Consider the following 26,183-nt stretch of genomic DNA (forward strand, 5'->3'; position numbering starts at 1 on the left):
TTCTGATGAACCCAGTACCGCTGCTATACACTGTTCTAAAATTGATGAAATGCAAAGGCAGTTATGTAAAAAAAAAATAAGCAGCCGGCATCGGTCGGTAGGAAACGCCTTCGCATCCTACCAAGCAATGCTGCACCCGACGTGGCAAAAAGGTATGAAGGAAAGTAACCTGAAATATGGAATATTTCCGCGCTCTCTGAATAACCCTGACTTAGAACCAACAGCATGCCATTTGTATACTCATAAAGGCGCTCCGTCTAAGAATGAGTGCTCCAAAATAAGGATGCGCAATAAAGTGCTTTCCAGAAGTTCACAGCCACACGGGAGCCACGTTTCTTCAGCGACTGGAATGTGTACCGTAGGCAGATATATATCGCTGCAGACGGAGACTAATTGGAATGAAGCAGTTGAGTTTTCTCTCATTCAAACAATCAGTAGTAGTGTGAGGCAAGAAGAGTCATTTATTTCCGAACAACACCGTATCATCATTTCCGAAGGACATGTTTTAACAATGAATTATAAGATAAAATTCGACAGTGTCAGTCAAATTCAAAAATAAAGATTTTCGAAAGAATATTAATGTGCGTATTTCAGTAACTTACATTCTTATTTGTCTTAAAATAAAATAAGAAACCCCCCCCCAGAAATTTCTTGAGTAGAAAACCTAGCTATATAAAACAAGTGTATAGGCGCAGCACTGTAGCACCAGTGATATGTGCAAACACTCATCACTGCATCTTCCTGGATCCGACAAAGAATAGATGTGGATGAATCTGAAAAGCAGAACAACTTCGTAACGACGTGTGTCCAATATTTGAGGAAGGAAAGCACCGCCGCTCTCTTCAAAAGATTTTACCACAGTGCGAATACACTTTAGGACAAAATTTTTTCGCAATTTGGGCATAAGGTTGCCGTGACCCGACAGTGATGTTCTCTGCCACACTCAATTTGTTCCACACGTGGATCGTAAAACTCTCGTTCAGTTTGGACATCGTCCTGTCTGCGTCCTTCTCATCGAAGTACAGTCTCCAGTTCCGCCAATGGATCGGGTAGAACGCCGACGGCGGATGAACGGTGAATCTCCGGCATCGTTTTGGCGTCATGTTACGAATCTGAAACAAGAATGTTCCCCATTTAATATTGAAATATTGGAATGTATCATCCGCACACTTTATCTTGGTGCATTTACACTCTAGTGCTGAATCGGTCGACCTCGGCGATCTTCGAGATTCGTACTGGCAACCTTTGAAACACGAACTATGAATCGCTTAAGCATCGTTGTGCGACATCTGGCGTACACTTAACGTACTAGTACTGTTGTTGTTTACACAACAAAGCCAAAGTATAGAATTCATGCTAGGAACAATATTCGCATAGAGAAATGTTTTATAATGTTATATAATGTGTATGTGACATAGTTGTTGGCTTAAGATGATAAGGGTTTAGAAATTTCATATCCATCGATCATATTCTCGATTCAATTCAGATTTCATTTTCATTCAGTTGGCAGCACCAGGCAGCACTATCGATACAGGGACAGCTTCCTCCTCACTCCTCACCCCCGTACACAAATGCACCAAGATAAAGTGTGCGGATAATATGTTATATCAATAGGTACAACTAGGTACATGGCACGTCCTTTAACAGGAGGGGAGGGCACGACATAGGGCAAATATGGAACAATGAATGTATTTATTTAATTTATTTATTTATTTATTTATTTATTTATTTATTTATTTATTTATTTATTTATTTCTTCTTCTTCTTCCTTCGTTATGCCCATTCATAGAGCGCGTTTGAACTTGATAGTTGGTTTGATGGTTTGTGCCTTCTTATCCTCCCAAAATCTCTTCATGAATGCACTGTGTTGCATCTTGCGTTCTGTCGACCACTTCCTACCAGTTGTCTTTTTTGGTTTCTCCCTAAATTTATGATTAGCTACTTTGGTTCTAAAAGCTCCACGATTTTCCATGATGTCGTCTGTAATATTTATTTCTTGGAGGTCCGCCTTAGTTTCTTCTAGCCATTTTATTTTGACCTTCTTTGAGTTGATTACTTTGAATAATCTTTTAGTTAGTCTGTCGCTGTTCATTCTGTAGATATGGCCATAGAAATTAAGGCGCCTTTTCCGTACAGCATCAGTAAACCTGTCGGTGAAGGAGTAGAGGTCCGCTGTTTTCCTCTTAATCCACATTCCATTTTCTCTCGTAGAACCATAACTTTTCCTGAGAATTTTCCGCTCCTGCTTTTCAATTTCTGTAATTTTAGAGTGACCACCTAAGCATATGGTTTCTGAGGCATATAAAGCTTCGGGCAATACAACTGTCTTGTAGTGTCGTAATTTTGCATTACGCGATATGACTCTTTTGTTGTAGTAATTCCACGTCAGTCTGTATGCCTTATGTAGTTTGGTGTTTCTTTCTACATTGGCACTACTGTCTAATCCTGATGGTAGTATAATTTCTCCAAGGTATTTGAAGGAGGGCACCTGTGAAATTGTGCCGTTTTCCATTTCTAGCGGAGTTCTTTTGCTATTTTGACGTAGATTTTCCATGTACTTGGTTTTCTCGTAGGATATCTGGAGGCCTGCCTTTGATGCTATATTGTGTAGTCTCTGTATGCCATACCTTGTTTCATCCTTGGTCTTAGTAATGATTGCGAGATCATCAGCAAATGCTAAACATTTCACATTGACCTTGCTTCCCAAATTTCCGATGTTCACACCCTTGATATCCTTTTCCCACTCTCTAATAACTTTGTCTAGAACTAAGTTAAACAGAATAGGGGAGATGCTGTCACCTTGACGAACGCCCGTACATATTTCAAAAGGCTCAGATATTTCTCCAAGGAATTTCACTTTAGAGGTCGTACTTGTGAGGGTCTGCTGGATAAGTGCTCTGGTCTTCTTGTCCACTCTGAGTTCTTCTAGGGTATCAAATACTGTCTGTCTGTCCACAGAGTCATACGCCTTCTTAAAATCCACAAAGGTGACGATCGTGCTGGCACTTCGGCGAATCCTTAATATCGTCTTCAAGTTCCATATTTGTTCTGCACATGATCGACCTTTCCTGAAACCCGCTTGGTACTCGCCAATCAGATGATCTGTCTGTTTTTCTAACCGGTTTATTTATTTATTTATTTATTTATTTATTTATTTATTTATTTGTCTTCTTTCAAGTGGCGAAGTTAGGCAGAATGGCCCTCTTTTACACTCAACCACATTTACAATACTTTTCTGCTGATATACAAAGGGCACTAGGAACGTTTTGCAATACGCAAAAACGGTTGGCTGGACACTCCTGTTATGGTGAGGGATGAAAAGTGTGTGTGTGTGGGGGGGGGTGAAAACCGATCTAGAAGACTGCAAGGAGCGACCTTCAAACTAGCTGTTACCAAGCAGTGGGATTGAAAGCAAGTTAAGATTTCAGTGTGGTCTAAATAAAAGGTGAATATCGAAGTAAGTATCCGCTACAATTTTGCTCGTGGATTAACTGTTGACCAGTGCCTGGAGGAAATAACTCCTGTGCTAGGGAAAGACTGTCCACATCGGACAACAATTTTCCGCTCGTACAAAGAGTTCCAGAGGGGAAAATTTGGCGTTGAAGGCGATCCTTGTTGTGGGCGACCTTCTGAATCAGTGACTGAGGAAAACATTGAAGCTGTGAGGAAAATGTTGCAGCAAGAGAGGCGTTTGACTTATCGGCAGGTAGAAGAAACCCTCTACATACCTGCACCAGCTATTCATTCAGTTCTTCACGACCATCTCCATGTTAGAAAGGTTTGTTCCCTTTGGGTGCACCATTCACTTTCAGAGGAACAAAGGGTACATCGAGTGAAATGGTGCCGAAAAATACTATAACAGTTTGAAAATGGGACTTGGCGTAACTTCAAAAGCATCGTCACAGGTGACGAAACTTGGCTTTATTATTACGATGTCCCAACAAAATCCCAGAACAAGGTGTGGCTGTTTGAAGTTAAGGGTACTCTTGTGACTGTGCGAAAGTCAATGTCAGTGAAGAAAAGGATGATTGCAGTATTCTTCACTAAACGGGGCATCCTGACTCGGGTTGTGCTAGAAACACAAAGGACAGTTACTGCGAAGCGGTACAGCGAGACTTGTCTGCCTCAGGTCATCCAGGCTCTCAGGCAGCTCCGTCCAAGGTCACGGCTCAATACTTGGCTTTTGCATCAAGACAATGCTCCAGAATATCGTGCTAATGTAACAATGGATATTCTTGCCAAATCAGGGTTGACTGAACTTGATCACCCTCCATACAGTCCAGATCTTGCCTCATGTGGCTTCGCACTCTTCCCAGAAGTGAAGATAAAGCTGAAAGGGCAGCGTTTTGCATCCGACGCGGAGCTTCTGGCAGCATGGGATCAAGAGTGTGAAAATGTAACCGAAGAAAAGTGGTAGAGTTGGTTCTGAGATTGGTTTCGACATATTGAACCCTTGAACTTACCATTCCATCGTTGGTGGGCCACAGCTGCTACAGCAGAGCAATATTGAACTCTTAAATCTTGGGTCGTTGCGGGAAGAAATTCGGTCACGATCTTAACCAAACGATGGGGTTCAGAAGAGAGCCTAACTACTTGAAATGGGGAGCAATTATGTGCTTACTAACTTTTATTAAATTCGAAATGGCACGACAACATTATTATTTTATATAAAAAATTGAAATAAAAAAATTATAAATTATTTATTATTGAATGTTTCAAGCGCAGTCACATTGCACAGCGTTGATTTATTTCTCACAATATCGAAGAGTTGCTTCGGGGAAAGTAATAAATTAGTGGACAGCGAAACTAAAAAACTGAAAAAGGAAAAACCTGAAAACTGGGCACCTATTACTCCAAACAAGAACTGAGAATTAATCCACACGATCCGTGGAAAATCTGACTTTCAACAAGTAGAACGCCTGATTTCCTCTCAATTAAGGTTATCCACCAGTCGAATACCCTTTCGGATACGGAACACCCGCCGAATGGACCCTTAATCGAACCAAATTGACTATCAGTTGCTTTGGATAGGTTGCGAAATATGATGGGAAAGCATGGTGTTCACTACGAGTTAACAGCAGCATTCACAACTGAAATAAAATTCCACCATGTATTTGTCATTCATGACACCCTTAAGTGATAAAATAATCCCGATGCTAAACGTGCATCACCCAAACAGCTGTTCAGAAGGAACCAACAACACCATGATCCGCGAGGATCTTACGTTACGACGTTCTGAAGGAACAAAACTGCGAAATGCGGGAAACACTTATTCATCACGCATTTAGAAGAAATGCCAAACACTGAAGTTAATTAAAAAGTGGTAAATCACTTGAAAAATATTATTATCAAACCGATTTTCAGGTTAGAAATGGTTACGTTACGCTTAATAAAATTACCAGTCCACATTGAAAAATACAACAATCTTAAGGAATTCTTTCCTTCTTAAACAATGACTACCATTACAGATCCATCTACTTATTTTTTGTCCCAACACACTACTTACAACGTTATCACTTGATCGAATTCAAAGTACGTATAAAATGCAAGGACGACAAAATTGAAAATAAAAATAATATTACTGGCTGATGAATCGAAACCGCATTCGCAACTCAAGTCTCACACTAATACATTGAGTGTCAATATGCACACTATCAAAGCAAAAATGAACAGGAGAACGCCAAATACTTAGTTCCGTAAAATAAAATAAAATATCGAAGTTATTTGAACTCAACACGCATGGAGAACTGTAGTAAAATGTTCAATCCCCATAAGCTCGATATCCAATGTTGGACAACCCGTATTATGCACGCCGTCAGGGGTCCCGTAATCTTAGGTCAACACCTTCCAGCTGTTGAGGGCTGCGAGCAAGTTTGGCCTCATTATTATCAAGCTAACTCTCTTCATATTTCGTATTTTACTACAGGCACTACGTTCGGTCATGGCACTACGCAAAAACATCTAATCTGAGACTTGAGTATGTACAGCTGACATCCCAGACCTATCGTCGGGCTTACTTAAAGTCTGTACACCCTAACACTAATCTCTATGTACACAATACCTTCCTAATTCTATCGTCGAGCGTGAACTAGGACGTCTCACCATCAGTATACTCCTAGGATAACATGTGACGTCATAATTCTATCGTCGGGCGGTCATTGGGTCGTATACGCTTCCCCTGGCACATCAAGCTAACTAGCAATTTCAAACAAACCCTGACATTTCAGTTGTATAGCTGGTCAGACTAATAACACACACCGGAACAACGTCTCTTACTATTACATGAACGCAAGTCGGAAAATGCAGTAAGTCTCTATCTCGTTACAAAAACAACGTGAACTCGAAAATACATATTGTGTGGTGAGCAAATCTCCCAACTCAAACACGACCTCAGCATGCGCAATGAAGTGCATCACACAGTAGTCGTCTCAATTTTCGGATTGTTAGCGGAATACCCTACAGCCTGCCACAATACAGCCTGTCTCAACATTCCATTCTCCTCGGCAAACATAGCCTGTCTCTAAACTCATTCTCCTCGCCTTATCCCGGCGGTATTAAAATCCAGGCTCCCTTTCATCTACAATATTTCTACCACTCTCATCTCAACATATATAAATTCTTCGCTCTTAATCCATTTTTCTTATATTTCAAGACCCTTTTCAAATTTCAATCCTCTTGTGAAAAACAATAACCATTATAAAATACACCTCTTTATTTTACTGTTACTACAACTTTCGGACCTCGAGAATACAAGAACACACCGTGATTTTCCTTATCATCGACATACACGATGTCACAAAATTTTTACTTCCCATGAATAAAACATAACTTTATCGGATTTCACTGGAAATTTTCTAAATGCCTGCAATCCTGGTAAAACATACTTGTTAAATGCACTTTTAACATAGGAAAATTTTATCCCGCGGTAGACATTATTATTATTATTATTATTATTATTATTATTATTATTATTATTATTATTATTATTATTATTATTATTATTATTATTATTATTAATTTCGACAAAAATTTCTGAATTCAAACGATATTTTTAATTAAGAGATTCGCCACGACTACTTTATCACTATCACCTTCCTAATTTTCCTCACTTTGAACAATATCTCATAGAACATTAACATAATATTTAAACGTCGCATTTTATAGTTTCTTGATGTGAAATTTTACAAAACTAAAGATTTTCACACGCTGACCAAAATTATAACACTTTTCGCCTGATAATTACAAATATCAACCCGACACACGCCTTGAAAAATTGGTTGGGACAAACAACAGTCTAACTACAACATAATACAAAATATAGACAGACCTGCATTGATGTCATCTTCAAATATTCTCGCTACATTTAGCCAGCTGCCCTCGTGCTTAGCCGCACATGGCTACAAGGAACATCATCTTCTTAAAAATATATATCCTACAAATACTGACTTTTCACACGTTATTAAATGACAACACAAATCACGCACTTCCTTCGTTATGATTTTGTACAGCAAACCTCCTTCGTTCTGCAGTCGACCGCAACTGTCTCCCTTCTCCCAAGACTCGGCTTTCATTCACCCTAATACAACAGGTGTTCCAAAGATAACGATATCAGAACTACTCTGACTAGCTTCCCGACTCCGTTAACAATTTCCAGCACACACGAGGTGTATTTAAACAGACGCCTATGCTTTCACAGTTTTGTCGGCGAAAGTTCAGAAAAATTTCTATCACCTTCCATTTTTAACAGTAGATGTGAACCATAGCCACGAACATGTACTAAGTTATTTGGAGATCAGCCTTATGCACTTTTCTGCCGACGACGGGCGTGAGCTTCCGCTGCTTCAGAAACCAGACCGACACTGAGAAATATGCAGAGGGGGGTTTCTTTCATAGTCTTATGGGATGGCGCCACTCACACCACTAAGCTTGATTATGCAATCTGCTAATTTCGCGTCCAATAACCGATTTTCATGAAACTTGTTCCAGAATTCTGGACAGACTTGCGATTTATTTAGATGTTAATCTCATAATTTTACCACACTCGCGACAGGTGAAATAAATTATTTCTGCCCGGGCGTTTCGCGGGTTTTCTTCATCCATTGACCTTGGCACGTGGAGCTAGTCCACTGATCGGGCGCAGATTTGTACCTAGGCTTAACTGCATTTATATTTACCCTGGGGGTTCTGTCTTCACGTAGGGTTTAAGAATAATTTAGATTATTTATTTCTGTATTTACTGTGTTGCCAAAATCTCTCGTTACGAAGAATTCCATGAATTTGGAGATTTACTGAGTACTCGAAGTCCACCGAGGTGTCACGGTATTTCACGAGCTTGCGGCTCAGTTTGCCACGGGTGAGTTCGTTCCCACGAGACAGCCTGGCTCTTGAAAATGCAACATGGCTGCTCTCACAAATAAAAGTAGCTTGTTATTTGAAATAAATATTGAGAAAAATAAAAAATAATTTTCTCATCGTAGAATTATGGGTTCAATATGGAGAAGTGTATTGAGTGTGGTGAAAATTATTTTGAAAAATCTAAAGCGTTCATTTACATTGCAAAACTTTCCTAGTGCCCTTTGTATCACCTTGTAATTTAGCAGATGCTAACACACACGCTCTCACTCACACCTTTAAAGGAATTAAAATATTACACTCTACATTAACCAATATGAAATAAAATTGCTCACACACACATAACACACAAAATAGATGCAGTTTTGTATTTTTGTAACAGTTGATTTATTTGTCTCTATAGCATGTGTTCTACAGGGTCTTTCACTCAAAGTGGGGCCGGCCGGCCGGTGAAGCACAGCGGGTAGGAGGGTGAGCCGGTCAGACGAGCACATGACAACTCGCTTGAGCTTGGGGTCGGGAGAGCGCCCGTATGAATCGCATGTAAATAACAAGCACACATAATAACGCATAATCAAAGTATAATTTCTCACCTTATCACAGAAGATGTTGAAATCTCTTACACCTGCATCTACACATTTCTGGCTTCAGTGTGAGGGTTTGTTGATAAAGCTTATTTTTCAAATTTTCCCGTAAATAAAAATCGCAAACCATAAGATCTGGGGATCTTGAGGGTCACAACGGTTTACTAATTACTCTATTGTCAAAAATTTCCTCATTAACTTCATGACTCGTTAGGCGTATGCGCGGTTGCCGAGTCTTGCTGGAAATATCCAGACTGGCATTCACTGTCCATCAATTGTTAAAGAATGGTACGACAATGTCATTACTATATCTCTGCCCAGTGATTGTGGTTTGAAAAACGATAGGCCCTATTATCCTGTCTGCAGTTACTGCCACCAACTCTCTCATATTCACACTGTAGATGAACTCAAACAAGATATCACGAGAGGTTGCCTAGGTAGATGAACTAATGCGTATGAATGAAAATTTCCTTAGATGAACTGTGCAGATGCAGGTGGAGGACAATATTCAATATCTTCTGTGACAAGGCGAGAAATTATTTTACTGTGATTATGCGTTATTATGTGTGCTTGTTATTTACATGCGATTCATAGGGGCGCTCTCCCGGCCCCAAGCTCAGCGAGTTGCAATGTGCTCGCCCATCTACCGACTGCCGACCGGCCGGCCCCACTTCGAGTGAAAGACCCTGTAGACCTCTAGATATTTTTATAGTCTTAAAGCAATCATGTGAAGCCCGTTATGTTCAAGTCTTTGCTAATATTCTGACACGCGAGTGTTCAATAATACTGTTTAGTGATCAACGATCAGCATTTGGAAACATCTGACAGTTTAAAAAATTCAGTGTTGTGAATTAACAATGTCCATAGATCATATTCGTCAGATTAAATGTTTAGTTATAGTATCAAAAGTGCCGTTACGGGAGGGGAAATAAAAACATTGCCTAGGTCCTAGGTCTCTTGACCATTGTAATGGAAACGTATAATATTGTCTCAGTAGCAGTAGACCGAGAGCGAAGAATAGGTGACGCGAACCGGTACACTCACAGATTTCAGCAAGACTGACTTAATTTTGACTACGTTACGCACAGGACCCCACGACCTAGCATTACACTCTTGGTCTTCACTATCTCCAGAAACCACGTCATGTAGTTTCTTCCTATCGGGTTGCCTTGAATATTTTAACAAAAACAGCCATTAATAACCAGAATGTGTAGAAACATTTTAGTGTTGGAGGAGATTACTGTGCCTTTCTTTAGTTCACATTAAATAATAAACGCCGTACCGATATATCTCCGTCCTGTTGCTGACACAACCTTCTTAACGGTACACCACAACCACGAACAGCTCCGATATCGCCGAACCGTTTGTGGGTAGCAGTAACAACACTTCTCGGGACAGCAAACTGCGAGTCTCTTGACTGCTGGCCAGAGAGAAGGCGTCACCTTCTAAGGGGAGGTGAAATAAAAACCTTGCCTAGGTCCTAGGTCTCTTGACCAGTGTAATGGTAACGAATAATATTGTCTCAGTAGCAGTAGACCGACAGCGAAGAATAGGTGACGCGAACCGGTACACTCACAGATTTCAGCAAGACTGAGTTAATTTAGACTACGTTACGCACAGGACCCCACGACCTAGCATTACACTCTTCGTCTTCACTATCTCCAGACACCACATCATGTAGTTTCTTCCTATGGGGATGCCTTGAATATTGTGCTTACGTTCCACCATTATCCGCCTACGTGGTTGAGCTAACAACCAGAATTCCAGCCGCTGCGCATTTTGTAACTGAATATACTCTCAGACGCATTGGGGATGAATTCTGTTACCATCTTGATGTTATCTATGCTGCAAGTGCAGGAAACGTTGAACGTTTGTTAATTGTGGTGAACGGAACTTGAAGACTTACGTAATAGTATGCAATGTGTTTGGAAATGCGAACAGATTTGCATTACTAAATATAAAGTTTTGGAAGACGGGTAATTTATTTTGAAACGTCATGAATTATGCTCATTCAACAAGAGCAAATGTAAAAATGGTCATAAGAACACACTGAACTAAAGAACAAAATCGGAACATTATATGAACACAACACATCCGGGTAATTTCAGAAATTTCAATAATTAAAATGAACGTAGAGAATTAAATGATGCAACTTGTTAAAAATACCGGTGTGAGTGGCTTAGACGGTTGAGGCGCTGGTCTTATCACCCTAACTTGGCAGGTTCGATCTTGGCTCAGTCCGGTGGTATCTGAAAGTGTTCAAATACGTCAGACTCGCGTTGTCAGATTTACTGGCAAATAAAAGAACTCCTGCGGGACAACATTCCGTAACCTCGGCCTGTCCGAAAACCGTCAGAATGTAGTTTGTGGGACGTAAAAACAATAACATTATTATTGTTAAAAATAAAGAGCTAGGGTCTTTGGTGACATGTAGGGAATTCAGTATACGTACATAGTAAGAATTTTTTTATTTCTGTGCTTAAAAAAGCCGTGATGCCGAGGAATGATTTGTTGCACAGAGTGAGAAAAATGTCCATATGACCCCCTATTATACACTATATATCACGAAAGGTGGAATGCTAATTTAGGGATACAAAACACTGGTATGTGTTTCGCCGTAGTCTCTGCATAGACGAATGAAACGCCAAGTTATGCTCTGAGTAAAGTCCGGCTCCATGGCTAAATGGTCAGTGTGCTGGCCTTTGGTCGAAGGGCTCCCGGGTTTTATTCCAGGACAGGTCGGGAATTTTAACTTCCATTTGTTAATGGTTCTGATTTCGGGACTGGATATTTGTGCTGTCTTCCATCATTAGAAATCATCTACGGTAGGGCCCCATCCTCATAGAAGCGCAGGTCGCCTACAGGGCGTTAAATCTGCACTAGGTCCCTCCCTATACGCCAGTTTAAAATGTGAGTGATTTCATTTTTTGCTATTGGCTTTACGTCGCACCGACACAGATAGTTCTTATGACGACGATGGGATAGGAAAGGCCTAGGAGTTGGAAGGAAGCGGCCGTGGCCTTAATTAAGGTACAGCCCCAGCATTTGCCTGGTGTGAAAATGGGAAACCACGGAAAACTCTCTTCAGGGCTGCCGACAGTGGGATTCGAACCCACTATCTCCCGGATGCAAGCTCACAGCAGCGCGCCTCTAACCGCACAGTCAACTCACCCGGTAAATGTGAGTAAAGAGCTGGAATCAGAGCTAAGGCTTTTTTGTGGATGATGTTATTCTGTATAGAATAGTAAATCATTTACAGGATTGTGGGCGACAACAAAAAGCAATTAGGAACACTCTCGAAGTAACCACTTTAGCTGAAATATTACTTTAAATGGTGTACAACATGCCGCGGTATGGGAAATATTTGCCGCATCTTCCACAAAATCGAAGTCTATATGACAGGAGCGAAGTCATTGTGCATACAGATTTGATATGCTTTGAAAGCGAGTGCAGGAAACGTTAACTAGAATGTCCTGGTCTAAAAATGAATGTCCTGGAATCGATGTACCGTTGTGTCGGCGTCTTTTGACGGAGAATCTTGAATAATACACATCTACGAGGGCAGATCAGAAAATAAGTTGCACTTCCCAGTTATGCCCATTTATTACACCACCTATACAACAGCAACACGACTATAAAGACATACACTGTAACGTCACTTTTCCACATAGTTTCCAAGAGACTCGAAACATTTCTGCGAACGCACAACCAACTTGTCGATGCCGGATGCATAGAAATTTCCTCCAGCGTTCTGCAACCACTCGGAGACAGCGGCCTTCACCTCCTCATCGATCTCGAAACGTCGACCACCGAGCTCCGTTTTGAGCTTACCGAACAGATGAAAGTCACATGGCGCTAGATCGGGACTGTAGGGTGGATGTTGCCAGACCTCCCACTTGAAACGATGCAGCAGTTCTCTCGTTTGGCGGGCCTTGTGAGGTGTTGCGTTATCGTGCAACAAAATCACACCGGCGCTCAATTTCCCCCGGCGCTTCTCTTTAATCGCTTTACGCAACCGGTGCAACGTTTGACAATGCTACGCCTCGTTCGGCATGAATTCCACGTGCAGCAAACCCTCCATGTCAAAGAACACTGTCGCCATAACCTTACCGGCTGAAGGTTGAACCTTGGCCTTCTTTCGTTGTTGTGATGAGGGGTGCACCAATTCCATTGACGTTCGCTTCGTTTCGGGGGTGAAGTGGTGGATCCACGTTTCGTCGCCTGTGACGATTCGCCGCAGAAACCAGTTGCCGTCTGCGGCATAGCGTTGCAAAAATGCCAGGGAGGATTGGAAACGTTGTACCTTGGGCTCATCGGTGAGAAGACGTGGGACCCATCTTTGACACAGCTTACGATATCCAAGGTCCTCGTGAACAATGGCGAACACACTGCCATACGACATGTTCAGTTGCGTCGCGATTTCTCTCAGTTTAATGCGCCGGTTCTGTCTAATGATCGCATTCACACCGTTGACCTTTGCACGGGTCCTGGACATTGCGGGCCTGCCTTCGCGATGGTTGTCCGTGATATCCGTGCGTCCGGCTTCGAATTGCTGACGCCACTTTACGATACCTTGCCGGGGAATGGCCCGCTCCCCATACACAGCACTAATTTCACGATGAATGTCCGTGCAATTCTTCCTTTTGGCCCATAGGAATCGGATTGTCGCACGCACCCCATATTTGGAGTGAACGTCCAGTTGACGCGCCATTGCATTTGGGCGCTATTTACACAATACTAGACGAGACACCACAGCGACCTGCCTAACAGACATGTGGGCAGTGTCTGTCCCTTTCTCCGCTGTGCCCACGTTTGCGACACACAGCGCGCTGCTGCGGCGCGTTAGTGCAACTAACCTTTTGATCCACCTACGTATCAGCCCAGTCTAGAACGAACACATCGACAAACTCCATCCATTAACTTGGGTTCAGAATTGGGAACTAAATCATTACTGAACTACGGACTTTGGGTTGCATCGACACGGAATTCTTATTTTAAAACACACTTTCATGTACAACGTGAAGTACACAAATTACAAAGATATGGAGCGCGATTCCATAGAGGAATACCTCACATACTAATAATTAATAATAACAACAACATTAAACAAAAGTGAAAAGTGAAATTCATGGAGAAAATATCTAGATCCTTTGAAATTAAGAATGGCGTTCGTCAGAGCGACTGTCTTTCGTCCATTCTTTTCAAGTATGTTCTTGAAAAGGTCACCGTAAGAGGAGAAACAGACTGTCCAATAATGATATCACTCATCCGAGCGAATCACAACATAAGTCAAAACATTCAAGTACTCAGAGGAAGCATTTTATTAACAATAAGAATTCACCGATTTTACCAAATGTCAAACCAGTCTATGGTTATAGAAACGGCGTTTCAAATAATGGTTTTGGTTGGCTTTTGTTTAATTCAAAACACGAATATCTGCTTTGGATTGCGAATGAAACTGACTCTATACCGACCAGGCATTATTATGTAGTCCAGTAAAAACCAAAGCGTGCAAGACACATTTCTGTATTGTTAGCTAGTAGGATTGAATACTTCTCTTTAACAAATGCAGCTATCTAAAATCGCTACCAGTAATTCATTTAGAAGATAATAATGTTCACGTCCACAATAAGAACAGAATTCATAGTATTACACATAAGACAAACTGACTTATCTGGTTGAAGCCACTTTATTCACAATATTCAAAATATTACGTAGCGCATACCTATCTACGAAATGTCACTGTAACATTTGTCCCAAATGGAACATAATAATTCCTTTTACACAAATAAAGTCGAAAATCTGCGGTAAATTAAGAAATAGTAAGGCAGCCCTGAAGATGGTTTTCCGTGGTTTCCCCATTTTCACGCCAGGAAAATGCTGGGGCTGTACCCTAATTAAGGCCACGGCCGCTTCCCTCCAACTCCCTTTTTTTTTTGCTTTACGTCGCACCGACACAGATAGGTCTTATGGCGACCATGGGATAAGAAAGGCCTAGGAAGTGGAAGGAAGCGGCCGTGGCCTTAATTAAGGTACAGCCCCGGCATTTGCCTGGTGTGAAAATGGGAAACCACTGAAAACCATCTTCAGGTCTGCCGACAGTGGGGCTCGAACCCACTATCTCCCGATTACTGGATACTGGCCGCACTTAAGCGACTGCAGCTATCGAGCTCGGTATTCCAACTCCTGCGACGTAAATCCACTAGAAAAAAACAAACAAATATTTTACTTGCAGAGGATGATATGGATACATACTTTACTACCTCACAACATTTTTTTTCTTCTACGTCGCAGCGCTTCCGTATGTGTTTTGTTTGTCTAACACTTCCGTGTGTGATGTCTTTGCTCACTGAAGTTGTTTGCATTAATTAGGTGTCGTTTTCTTCATGTTGCTCACTCGTTTTGTGTCCTAACTCATTCATTAAATGATATATTTATTTGTCCAGGGATCATGCTATTTTCCTTTCAACAAAAGAGTAATATAGTTATTGGTCCAGGGAACATGCTATTTTTCTTTTTGAACTGCCCGCGCTAGTCAGATGGACAAAGATAATGATAACTCACAGACATAACACTCCCATTCGTCGGTGATCGCCCTGGACCTCAAGAAAGAAACAAAAGACGGCACGAGCAGCGGAATGCAACATAAGGGAGTCCTGTCTACGGCCCGTAAGTACGCATACATATTCTCTAGATATTTCTCTAGTAACGACGATATTTCTTAATTTACCGCAGATTTTTCCACTTCATTTGTGTAAAAGGAATTATTATGTTCCATTTGGGACAAATGTTACAGTGACATTTCATAGACAGGTATGCGTTATATAACCCTTACCTGGTTCTTACCGGGAACTGTTTTGTATTCTTGAATAATATGGAAGTAAAATGTGGCTATTTCTTCAGTATCATTACGAAATGACTTATCTTGTTAGTGTCAAAGGGTAGAAAGCACAGTACTTAGCAGGTTTCTGCAAAAATTTAAAAAACCGAAAAAACTGACTTATCTGACTCTCCCCCGAGATGAGTGATGTTAGAATGGGCACTGGATCCAAAACAGTGGACACCGACTGCTTAGCTTTTACGGCTGATGACATCATTCGCCTGTAGGTTGGAACATTACAAGAAGCAGCTGAAGCTCTAGGTCTCTAGATTTTTTAGAAAAGAAGTGGGGTAATCACGTATGACGGTCATAATGTCACTGCATTTCTTTCTTTCTTTCTTTCTTTCTTTCTTTCTTTTTCTACAGGTTTTCCCACACCTGTGGCGTCGCGGGTGCTAACTGTGTGGCACATGTGGATTTGGCCCTGTGTTACGGCCCGATGCCCTTCCTGACGCTAACTCTATATGGGGATATAATCACTATTGCGTGTTGCCGTGGTAGTTGGTAGTGTAGTGTGTTGTGTGAATATGAAGAAGTCACTGCATTTCTCGATAAAAAAATACGGATAAAATCAAACTTTTCCTTTATTTTAAGTATAATTTTCTCTCATTGCATCAGAGGAAGAAGTCCTGAAATATCGGGTCAAACACACGAAAACAGCTTTTCACCGTTGTAATCCCACTCGTGAATCCAAATGAATAACCTCAATAGAGCAACTACACCAAATAATAGCCTGTGTCCTGAAGGTGTGGTTGTGGTGATTATTCTTTTACGAAGAAGTACAACTTGGCAACCATCCTCTATGTAACACTAATCAGAGAGAAAAAATGGAAGGAATCCGACACTTCGAAAAATGAAGGTATCGGCCGAAGAAAGACAAAGGCCACGAAGGGCGTGAAAATGAAAGACTCCCTAGGCCTCGAATGCTCTAATACCGTCGGTTCGGAAAAGAACAACAGTTGACCAAGGGAAGTCGGAAAGGACAGACGAAAGTGAGGAGCCTAGCACAAGTAAGTGGAGGGTAATGCCAGGACTCAGGTAAGGGTCCCGTGGTTGCCAACCCACGTTCCAAACTTAAGAGCCCCTAGGGCCTCTTTTAATGGGCTCTTATAACAGGCAGCCTGTATCATGGGTGTTACTCTACCGCCCCCACCCACAGGGGGATTGAACCCGGATGCACTGATGGCGGGTTGATGCATGCTAACGGAAGGCATTTTAAACATTTTATGATTATGTGGGTACGTCCTGTTCCTGTGTGTTTCCCGTGATCAATGTACAATGTAGAGTTGTAGAAAATTAATTCTAACATGGAAATAAACCGTTTCCGGACTCATGTCCATATAACATATTTTCTTCTTCTGCGTGTGAGGGATGTGTCCTGAAAGTTTGGCCATAACTTATTGTTACACCTCTATGTATGTATGTATGTATGTATGTATGTATGTATGTATGTATGTATGTATGTATTTATGTGGCACGAGGTTTCTAACACGTCCATCTACAAGTGTGTGTGACATTCTTTTCCAGGCTGAAGGGAAAATTCATTAAAAACTGAGCTCGTTTAGGTCGATGTGAGGCAATAATTTTTATGAGTGCCTTAACTCGATTGAGGCGATTTCAGTTGTGCCATCAGGAGCTGGCTGTTGTATTGAACACACTTTGGACATTATTCCTAAACTGGTCTACCACTATTTAAAGTGCCGATTCTTCTTCAGAGCGAGAGAAATCCGCAGAGATCTTCAAGCTCGACAATCTGCTAAGTCTACTTATAAACTAACAAAAGTAGCCTCAAACTAGTCTTGGGGGTAATTTAAGTAATTTACTTTATTTGAGGAAAGTGTCAGTGTTATTTGCAATCTGGTGTATGTTTAATGTTGTATGTGCTCTGTTTACAAACTTTTTTTAAGTATGTAAAGCACAATATTTCTTTCGCTTTTCGTAAAGTTCCATTTCATCTCGTGTGTTCTCTTATTAAAGTCAAAGGAATTGGGTGTTGTATTTGGTAAAACAGCTGACCTTGGTGTTAGGCTCCACAAGCGCCGCTCTGCGGGAGCGCGCTTGAACTCGGTGAGTGATCTCACTAGGTATTCTATTCGTCATGGTTTCACGTAGCACTGGAGGCTGTAGTTTATTAAGTGGTATATCAGCTGGAGCAGGTCTCTCATCTTGCATTTCGGGAAGCAAACGTTGAGTCGACTTCTTTAGTGTTATGTTGCGTAACTTGCGAACGAATATCTGCAGGTAAAGGGTTTCACACAAAAGTTGCAATATAATACAGTTCTATCACTTTTTATGTAACACTCTTCAAAATTTTGGGACGCATCTTATTCGTTAAAAACGAGAACGACACACTATCTTACAAGCTTTCCAGACTTCTATTTCATGTAAAATTTTCTGTTAAGTTACGGACTAGTGGAAGAACAAAGGAGGCTTAATGAGAATGTCGGTTCCAGTCCCACCGCTGTCCTTAATGACCGGGCAATTTCTGTCTCGAAGTAGAATACAGTAACTAGGGGGCACTGATGAAAATGAGAATCTAATTGATAGAAGTGGTAAGGATGGAAAATGTGGAGAGGAGACATCTAAGAAGTAGAATACAGCATACCGCCGAATATAGGAAATATGTAAACAAACAAAAATAAAACATACTTGGTTAAATAAAAAATTAAGCACATAATTAATAAACGTGAGTTCTATATCAACTGTTGATTTATTCTCAATAAGTTTGTTCACTATCGCCTCTGCAGTTAATATCCTCGTCAGCTTGTGCAACAATGAGGTAATTAACACCCCCGAGCACTACCTAGACCACTCAAAGTTACCAATAACCATGGACACCAAGTAGTTCAACCAGCGTAACCAATGACAATAGAAACCGTAGTCCTAGCAGCATTCACCATGGATACAATGAAGTTCTGTAATGAGTCACCGAGTAAGTTGTACTCCCCAGCCGGAAGATCGAAGATGAACGCAGTTACAGATGTTCCGTTTAAACAGAGTCCACAAGCAATGATGAAATTGTCTGTTGTCTCTACAGAGAGTCTACAAGTAAAGCTTGAACGAAGAACATTTCATTTACAAGTTATTAACACTCGGAGTACATAGTTTAAGTTAGTGAATAAATGGCCGTAGAAATAAACACAAGTCCGTCGATTCTACAGAAAAAAAAACCCAACAACAACCGATGAGACACAACAAAAATAAATGCAAATTTCCAAATGCCGTCTTGACCAATTAATGAGTACTCGCTGCAGTAAATTATCTGAGTTCGATGTTCACATCGCAAAATAAATCAGTCACAGCGCAAAAAGATTCACAAGTCCCAAGTAAGGTCTAGGGGGTAATAAACTAACACTCGTAGTACAAAATTACAAACTTAAATATTTACTCCGTAGATATAAACAAGTTCTCAAATGTAAGTCTCTAGCACTGTCTCGATTAGTTGTCGAATACCGACTTGGAATTCTTCAAACACTCCAAGCAGAAATAACGAATGTTAAAGTCGTAAACGTAGAAATAATTACAAAGTCCTCAAGTTGGAGATATTTACAAGTCCCCAACACGAGATATTTTTTTTATAAGTCCTTGACGTAAAATTATTACAAGTCTTCCACGCGGAAATATTTTTGGTCCTCGAGTACTGACTTGGAAACTAATCGAAGACTTCGAGTGTTACGCGCCATGAAAAATTGTTATTCACGAAATGACACTGCCGATCGTTCACTTTGTTTCTCGCGCTAGCGGTCTGGCTGACAAGCGAAAAACCGAATGAATGCTCTCTTTGAGCCCATATTTCTTTCATTATTTAAGAGTGGGCTTTCTTTGTTTCTTCAGACCACGTTGTTCCAGCCTTCTCTTGGTTTTATTATTATTATTATTATTATTATTATTATTATTATTATTATTATTATTATTATTATTATTATTATTATTATTATATGCGAATGGGCCCATTAGTACTGCGCAATGTGTTTAAAAGGCGTGCATTTCATTCTTTTGCAGCGGGCTTCCTTTCTGTCTTCAGACCAGGTTTTTCCAGGCTTCTCCTTTGATCTTTCATTTTCGTTAAATTATCGATCGATTAACAATTTTGATCGTTTAACAGAATGCCTTTAATCGATTAATCGAATTTTAATCGGATTCACATAGCATCCTTGAATGCTTTATTTAAACTTAATTGTATTGAGGTGGCTGCACACCGAAAATGGCCGTACTTTGCTCTCTCCACTCCTAGAACGATATTTCTTGCTCTGGCAGTGGAAACAGTGATAACTTTATCTTCCAACTCCCATTCACGAACTACGTATTCACACTCTTCTGTGCAGTTAGCGACATTGCGGTTTTCTCTGTGATGTTTAACTTTGTAACGGTTCAAATCCCGTTACAAGATGATATCTGTATTTTTATTATTGTATGATTTTATCTGTATTTTATTATTATTATTATTATTATTATTATTATTATTATTATTATTATGTCAGTATTATTATTATGTTATCTGTGATATTGTACTATTATTGTAATTATCCGTTTTATTCAATTTTGCAATTGCCTGTTGCTTGCAAGATTGCACTTAGATGTATGCATATATACGTATGTGTAGTATAACACTCAATACCTGTACAGTGAGAATTGTTGTATATATCAGAGATTGGAAGTGACGTTGTTATATTGCTATACCAGTGGAGATTCTGCCAAGTCATCGCCGCGCCATGGCTACGTCATTGTATTTATTTAGATATGCGCGCACGGTGTCATAGCCGCGGGGCTATTTCACCACTGTATGTAATATCTGTCGCGTAGGTGGGAGTATGTCATTGTTATTTCTGGAGATTACGTAGCTGTGTCAGCCAACGTCTATATAAGGTGGGTGCACATTGTAGCGTCAGTCATTACTTATACGGATGCAGTACAGTGAAGTAGTCTACTAGATCAAGAGGCCTTAGTTGGCCAGTGAACGAGAGATGGTGAAGACTCAGTGAGCCATTATTGGTCATTGAGAGAGTGAGACCAAATGGTTGGTCCGTCACTTAGTGGAAGACGCGGACGCAAGGCTTACCAAGGAGTCAGAGAGGGCAACCCTGGACCTGCCAAGAGGTCATACCATATTGACTTACAAAGAAGTCAGATGATATGGAGAAGAAGCAGTCGCAAGGATGTATCACCGAGTTAGGCGTGACACATCTACAGTAAACACCAGAGCAATGGATTACGTCGTAATTACACTCAAAGTGTTGAAGGTACAGTCAAGTGAATCAGTGAGGGAAATATTTCGTATAAATTGTTAAATGTCCGGTCAAGAAGAATCTAAATTCATGCCTAGTTTCTGTCAGTTGCAATGTCATAATTTCATATTTTCATCTGTTTTATCGCAACAAGACTCACTATTTTTTGATATATTATTTAAAGAATATATATTGTTCTATCAAACGAATTCATAGTTTCATTTCTTTGAAAGTAAAATATCTTAACCTCAAAATTAATGGGGAAACCGAACGCCAATCTCCTTTTCCCAGAACTTATATGGTATGTTGTCAAAAGTAAGCTTATTACCCCACACCCTAGAGATAGTCAAGAGTCTCATTCTATTATTGCTGTACTGAGTGACAGCTGGCGCCCTTCAAATAACGTATGTGTAAGTAAGCAGGTAACAAGTAAGTGCGAGTACAAGGTCCAACAAGTGTGTATTTTATTTAATGAATGTTAATTTTCATAATTTCCATTTGAAATGAAAATATTCAGATTTTTCAAGTTAAATGCAGTTTTATATGTTTGTAAAAGTTAGTCAGCGACTTAGGAACATGTTACAATGTGTCGACGCAACGTGGGACTCGAATAAATTCAGAATTTGTTCTGAATGACAGCATATCATAGGTTCATTTTGGGAGGAGTGTGCGCATTTAAGCCAACGGAAATTATTACCGGTAAATGTCAAGAGTGTAATTTTGTGATATATATTTGTATTTTGGGGATATGTCAAGGGATTTGAAGAGGGAAATTAATTTGAGATCGCGTACTATCACTAGTGAACCAAAGATGGACAAGGAAGACAATAACAAGTCATGTGAGGACGAGGTCATTGCTTCTGCGGACATCCAAGGTGAAATTCAGAGTAGGGAGCAGGTGAATACGATGGGAGCTTCTGAGGAAATTCAGAAAAGCGCAGAAATTGAGAAGCACACTGAAACTCAAAAGGAAATCGCGGGGGGAATGAACCAAGATTCTATCAATTTAATGATGGCCAGATTTACCCAGATCATTAGTGAAAATAATAAGAAAGAGATGAAAGAATTAATTGGTATTAGTAATGAAAATAATAAGAAAGAGATGAAAGAATTAATTGACAATAGTAATGAAAATTGTAATAAACAGATTAACTCTCTAAGTAGTAAAATGGAACAAATAATTAGTAGTAACGAAAATAGTAAGAAAGAGATAAGTAATAAAATGGAAGAAATGATTGGCATTAGTAATGAAAATAATAAGAAAGAGATGAAAGAATTAATTGATAGTAGTAATGAAAATTGTAATAAACAGATTAACTCTCTAAGTAGTAAAATGGAAGAATTAATTGGTAGTAATAAAGAGAATTTTGATGGGATTAATGAGAAAATAGATGCTTTAAGTGAATCACTAAATTATAAAATAGATACTAAGATAGTAGAGGTAACTAGTCAAATATCTAAGTTAGAAAATAAGGTAAATAAAGAGTGCGTTGACCTTAGAGATGAAATGGAGTTGAATCGGAGCGATCTTCATACTCAAATTGAGCATGTCAAAGGAACTTGTACAGAGAATATCAAAGAGTTAAGAAATAAAATTTCGAGTAATCGGGAAGAAATTCATGAGGTAGTCGAGAAAAGATTGGACAGAATTTACAATGCAGTTAGGGAAGATACGAGGGAACAGATTAGTAGAATTGAACAAATTGAAAGCAAACTTGTGGAAGTCAGTGAACTGCGGAACGAACAGGAAACGCTATCACAGCAGGTAAGAGAAAGAGAGGAAGAATTGAAGGAAGAAGTGAGAATAGAGGAAGAGAATGCTGAGAGAGTAGCAGTAGAAGAAATTTTGAGTTGCCAGGAAGTGATACGGCAAAAAGGTAGAGGTAAGACAGCTTTAGAGGTGATAGTAGCGAGTGGTTTGTTCAGTAGGGATTGTGATTTAACCAAGTTTTCTGGAAAACAGTTTAATCCTATACAGTTTGTGAAAATAGTTGAGAAAATATTTGCAAGTAAGTTGAGGAATAATATTATTGAATGGGAATATGTGTTGGAGATTATGTCTAATGTTTTTATCGGTGAAAGTAGAATATGGTTTCGAGTATACTGGAATAATATGTCTATTTTAGGAGAGTTTAAAGTGTTCATTGACAGGCTTTGGGAAGAATGTTTACAAGGGCGAGAGAGAGAGCGCATGATGTCTGGTAAAAGTAGTATAGTAGAGAGAAGGGGAAAAATGTTAGCTGTGTATCAGAGGAGAGGGGGTAATCATGATCCGCAGAGGATTAATAGTTGTGTTGATGGTGATAGTGGTCGGAAGAGTAATCAGAGAGAATCGGAAGATGGGAGGCGTATGTATTTGAGTTATGAGAGAGAAGGTCAGAAGAGTAATCAGAGAGAATCGGAAGATGGGAGGCGTATGGATTTGAGTTATGAGAGAGAAGGTCAGAAGAGTAATCAGAGAGAATCGGAAGATGGGAGGGGTACGGATTTGAGTTATCAAAGAGACTATGATAGTCTTAATATGAAGGTTATCAAGGTGTCGTTATCGAGTCAGAGTATTTCAGATTCACAGGGAATCGGGTAAGTTAAGTGGGCAGGCTGAAGATAGTAGATGAACAGGTATGTAGTATAAGTAGTTATGTAGTGAAAGTAGATTTAAGAGTATAGTGTGATTGTGACCTAAGTAATGTTAAGTGAGATATTTAAGTACTGACGTAGTCGTAGATAATGAAGTAATTAATGGCAGCAGTAAGTTAGACGTAAGAAGTGTTCTGTTAAAGTGATGTAAGTACGTGTAATACTGGGAATGTGATGTACGTAGTGAGGTGATAACTCCGATGATGGAAATTGTGATGTGAAGAAGGTACTATTTTATAACAGCCGTTGGGTAAGTCATAGTGAGTAAATAGGATGATAGCGGTAGTAATCACTTTTGAAGATAATTGTTTCAGCCATGCCTTGTTGTACCAGATCTTGTGTATTCAGTTGTTTTAGGAGCTGACTTGGTTGCAAATCATGGAAGTAGAGTAGACTTTGATTTAGGTAGTGTGTGTTTGTTCTGGGATAAAACTAGCAAAGAAGTACGTATTAATTATGGTGGTCTGAGGTAAGTGTGTTGGTGACGTGTGTTCTTTGAAATATATGAGAGGTAAGTGAAGTTGTTCCTAGTGAGAGGAAATGTGTTGAGGTATGTTACGTGTCTATAACGACCAGTATCCGAGGGATAGTCGGTATGAGGCAGTGACGTGAGGTAATTTGAGTGAATTACAGGAGGAGTAATTGTGTTCGATGTTAGGTAAGCATCGAGAGGTATTTAGTGGTAAGTGAGGAAGAACACGTATATGAATATAAATTTGTAGTACATGACCATAGATCGTTTGTGGGAGGTAAGTACCCCATTCAACTTAAAAATGCTAGTGAAGTCTAAGAACAAATAAACATTATGGTGGATTACGGAATAATTGAACCATCTTGTAGCCATAGTATTGATTCTTTAATTATTGTTGCCAAGGAGGATGTGATTTATTGATATATGTAAGTCAATGAGGGCAAAATTGATTCAGTTTGAGTGACAGAGTGCTACTCAGAGTTCCATTTTCATCATCTGCCGAGGCGGGAAATATGTCTAAATTCTTTCTTTTGTATCAGGGGTATTTGACAATTGTGAACCGTATCGGGAAGTGTGCATATTCTTATAAATTCAGGAAGGGGATATTGTCGGTGTTTATAGTATTATATATGTAAAGAAGTATTTCACGTGAGATTTGTTGAAATAAGAGTAAGATGATTATATGTTGTGAGAAACTGGCAAAATAAAACTAACATCTGCGATTTGCGTGTGAACCAAGTGTCGTATTGGTGTATTGGAAGAATAAGTGCTACATTGTCATGTACTGTGTGACAAAAAAAAACGGAGAACAGGACATTGGACAGTTATCTGAGATAACAATACGCGAGAAAAGTTCTCATATAAGTGAATTTTCACAAAATATTTTGATATGTTAAAAAAAAAGAAGAATGTAGTGTAATCATTTAAAATTATTTGTGTGTGTTAAATTAAGGGCTATGCTCTTGTGAATTGTATGAGAATGGGACACTGGACAGTTATCTACGATGGCAATATGCGAGAAGAATTCTCATATATGTGATGTATTATAAAATGTATGGATGCTGAAAAAGAAAATTATTGTTGTATACTCATTTAAAGTGTTTATCTGTGTCAGTGTTATATATATAATTTTGTTCATAAATCAATCGATTCTTTGTTCTTCGATTTATTTATGAGGGAGGCGAATTGTAACGGTTCAAATCCCGTTACAAGATGATATCTGTATTTTTATTATTGTATGATTTTATCTGTATTTTATTATTATTATTATTATTATTATTATTATTATTATTATTATTATGTCAGTATTATTATTATGTTATCTGTGATATTGTACTATTATTGTAATTATCCGTTTTATTCAATTTTGCAATTGCCTGTTGCTTGCAAGATTGCACTTAGATGTATGCATATATACGTATGTGTAGTATAACACTCAATACCTGTACAGTGAGAATTGTTGTATATATCAGAGATTGGAAGTGACGTTGTTATATTGCTATACCAGTGGAGATTCTGCCAAGTCATCGCCGCGCCATGGCTACGTCATTGTATTTATTTAGATATGCGCGCACGGTGTCATAGCCGCGGGGCTATTTCACCACTGTATGTAATATCTGTCGCGTAGGTGGGAGTATGTCATTGTTATTTCTGGAGATTACGTAGCTGTGTCAGCCAACGTCTATATAAGGTGGGTGCACATTGTAGCGTCAGTCATTACTTATACGGATGCAGTACAGTGAAGTAGTCTACTAGATCAAGAGGCCTTAGTTGGCCAGTGAACGAGAGATGGTGAAGACTCAGTGAGCCATTATTGGTCATTGAGAGAGTGAGACCAAATGGTTGGTCCGTCACTTAGTGGAAGACGCGGACGCAAGGCTTACCAAGGAGTCAGAGAGGGCAACCCTGGACCTGCCAAGAGGTCATACCATATTGACTTACAAAGAAGTCAGATGATATGGAGAAGAAGCAGTCGCAAGGATGTATCACCGAGTTAGGCGTGACACATCTACAGTAAACACCAGAGCAATGGA

General features: G+C 39.7%; 1 protein-coding gene across 1 annotated transcript in view; it reads right to left on the minus strand.

Moving 5' to 3' along the window:
• Positions 1-722: 722 nt before the first annotated feature.
• Positions 723-26,183, minus strand: part of LOC136875882 (lactosylceramide 4-alpha-galactosyltransferase-like) — a 100,962-nt gene continuing 75,501 nt past the window's right edge. Inside the window, exon 4 of the mRNA XM_068228238.1 lies at positions 723-1,112. Within this exon, the coding sequence (XP_068084339.1) occupies positions 843-1,112 (270 nt within the window). The 3' untranslated portion in view covers positions 723-842. The remainder of the gene's footprint in view (positions 1,113-26,183) is intronic.

This window comes from Anabrus simplex, chromosome 6, assembly GCF_040414725.1.
Source record: "Anabrus simplex isolate iqAnaSimp1 chromosome 6, ASM4041472v1, whole genome shotgun sequence".
NCBI classification, from domain to species: Eukaryota; Metazoa; Arthropoda; class Insecta; order Orthoptera; family Tettigoniidae; genus Anabrus; species Anabrus simplex.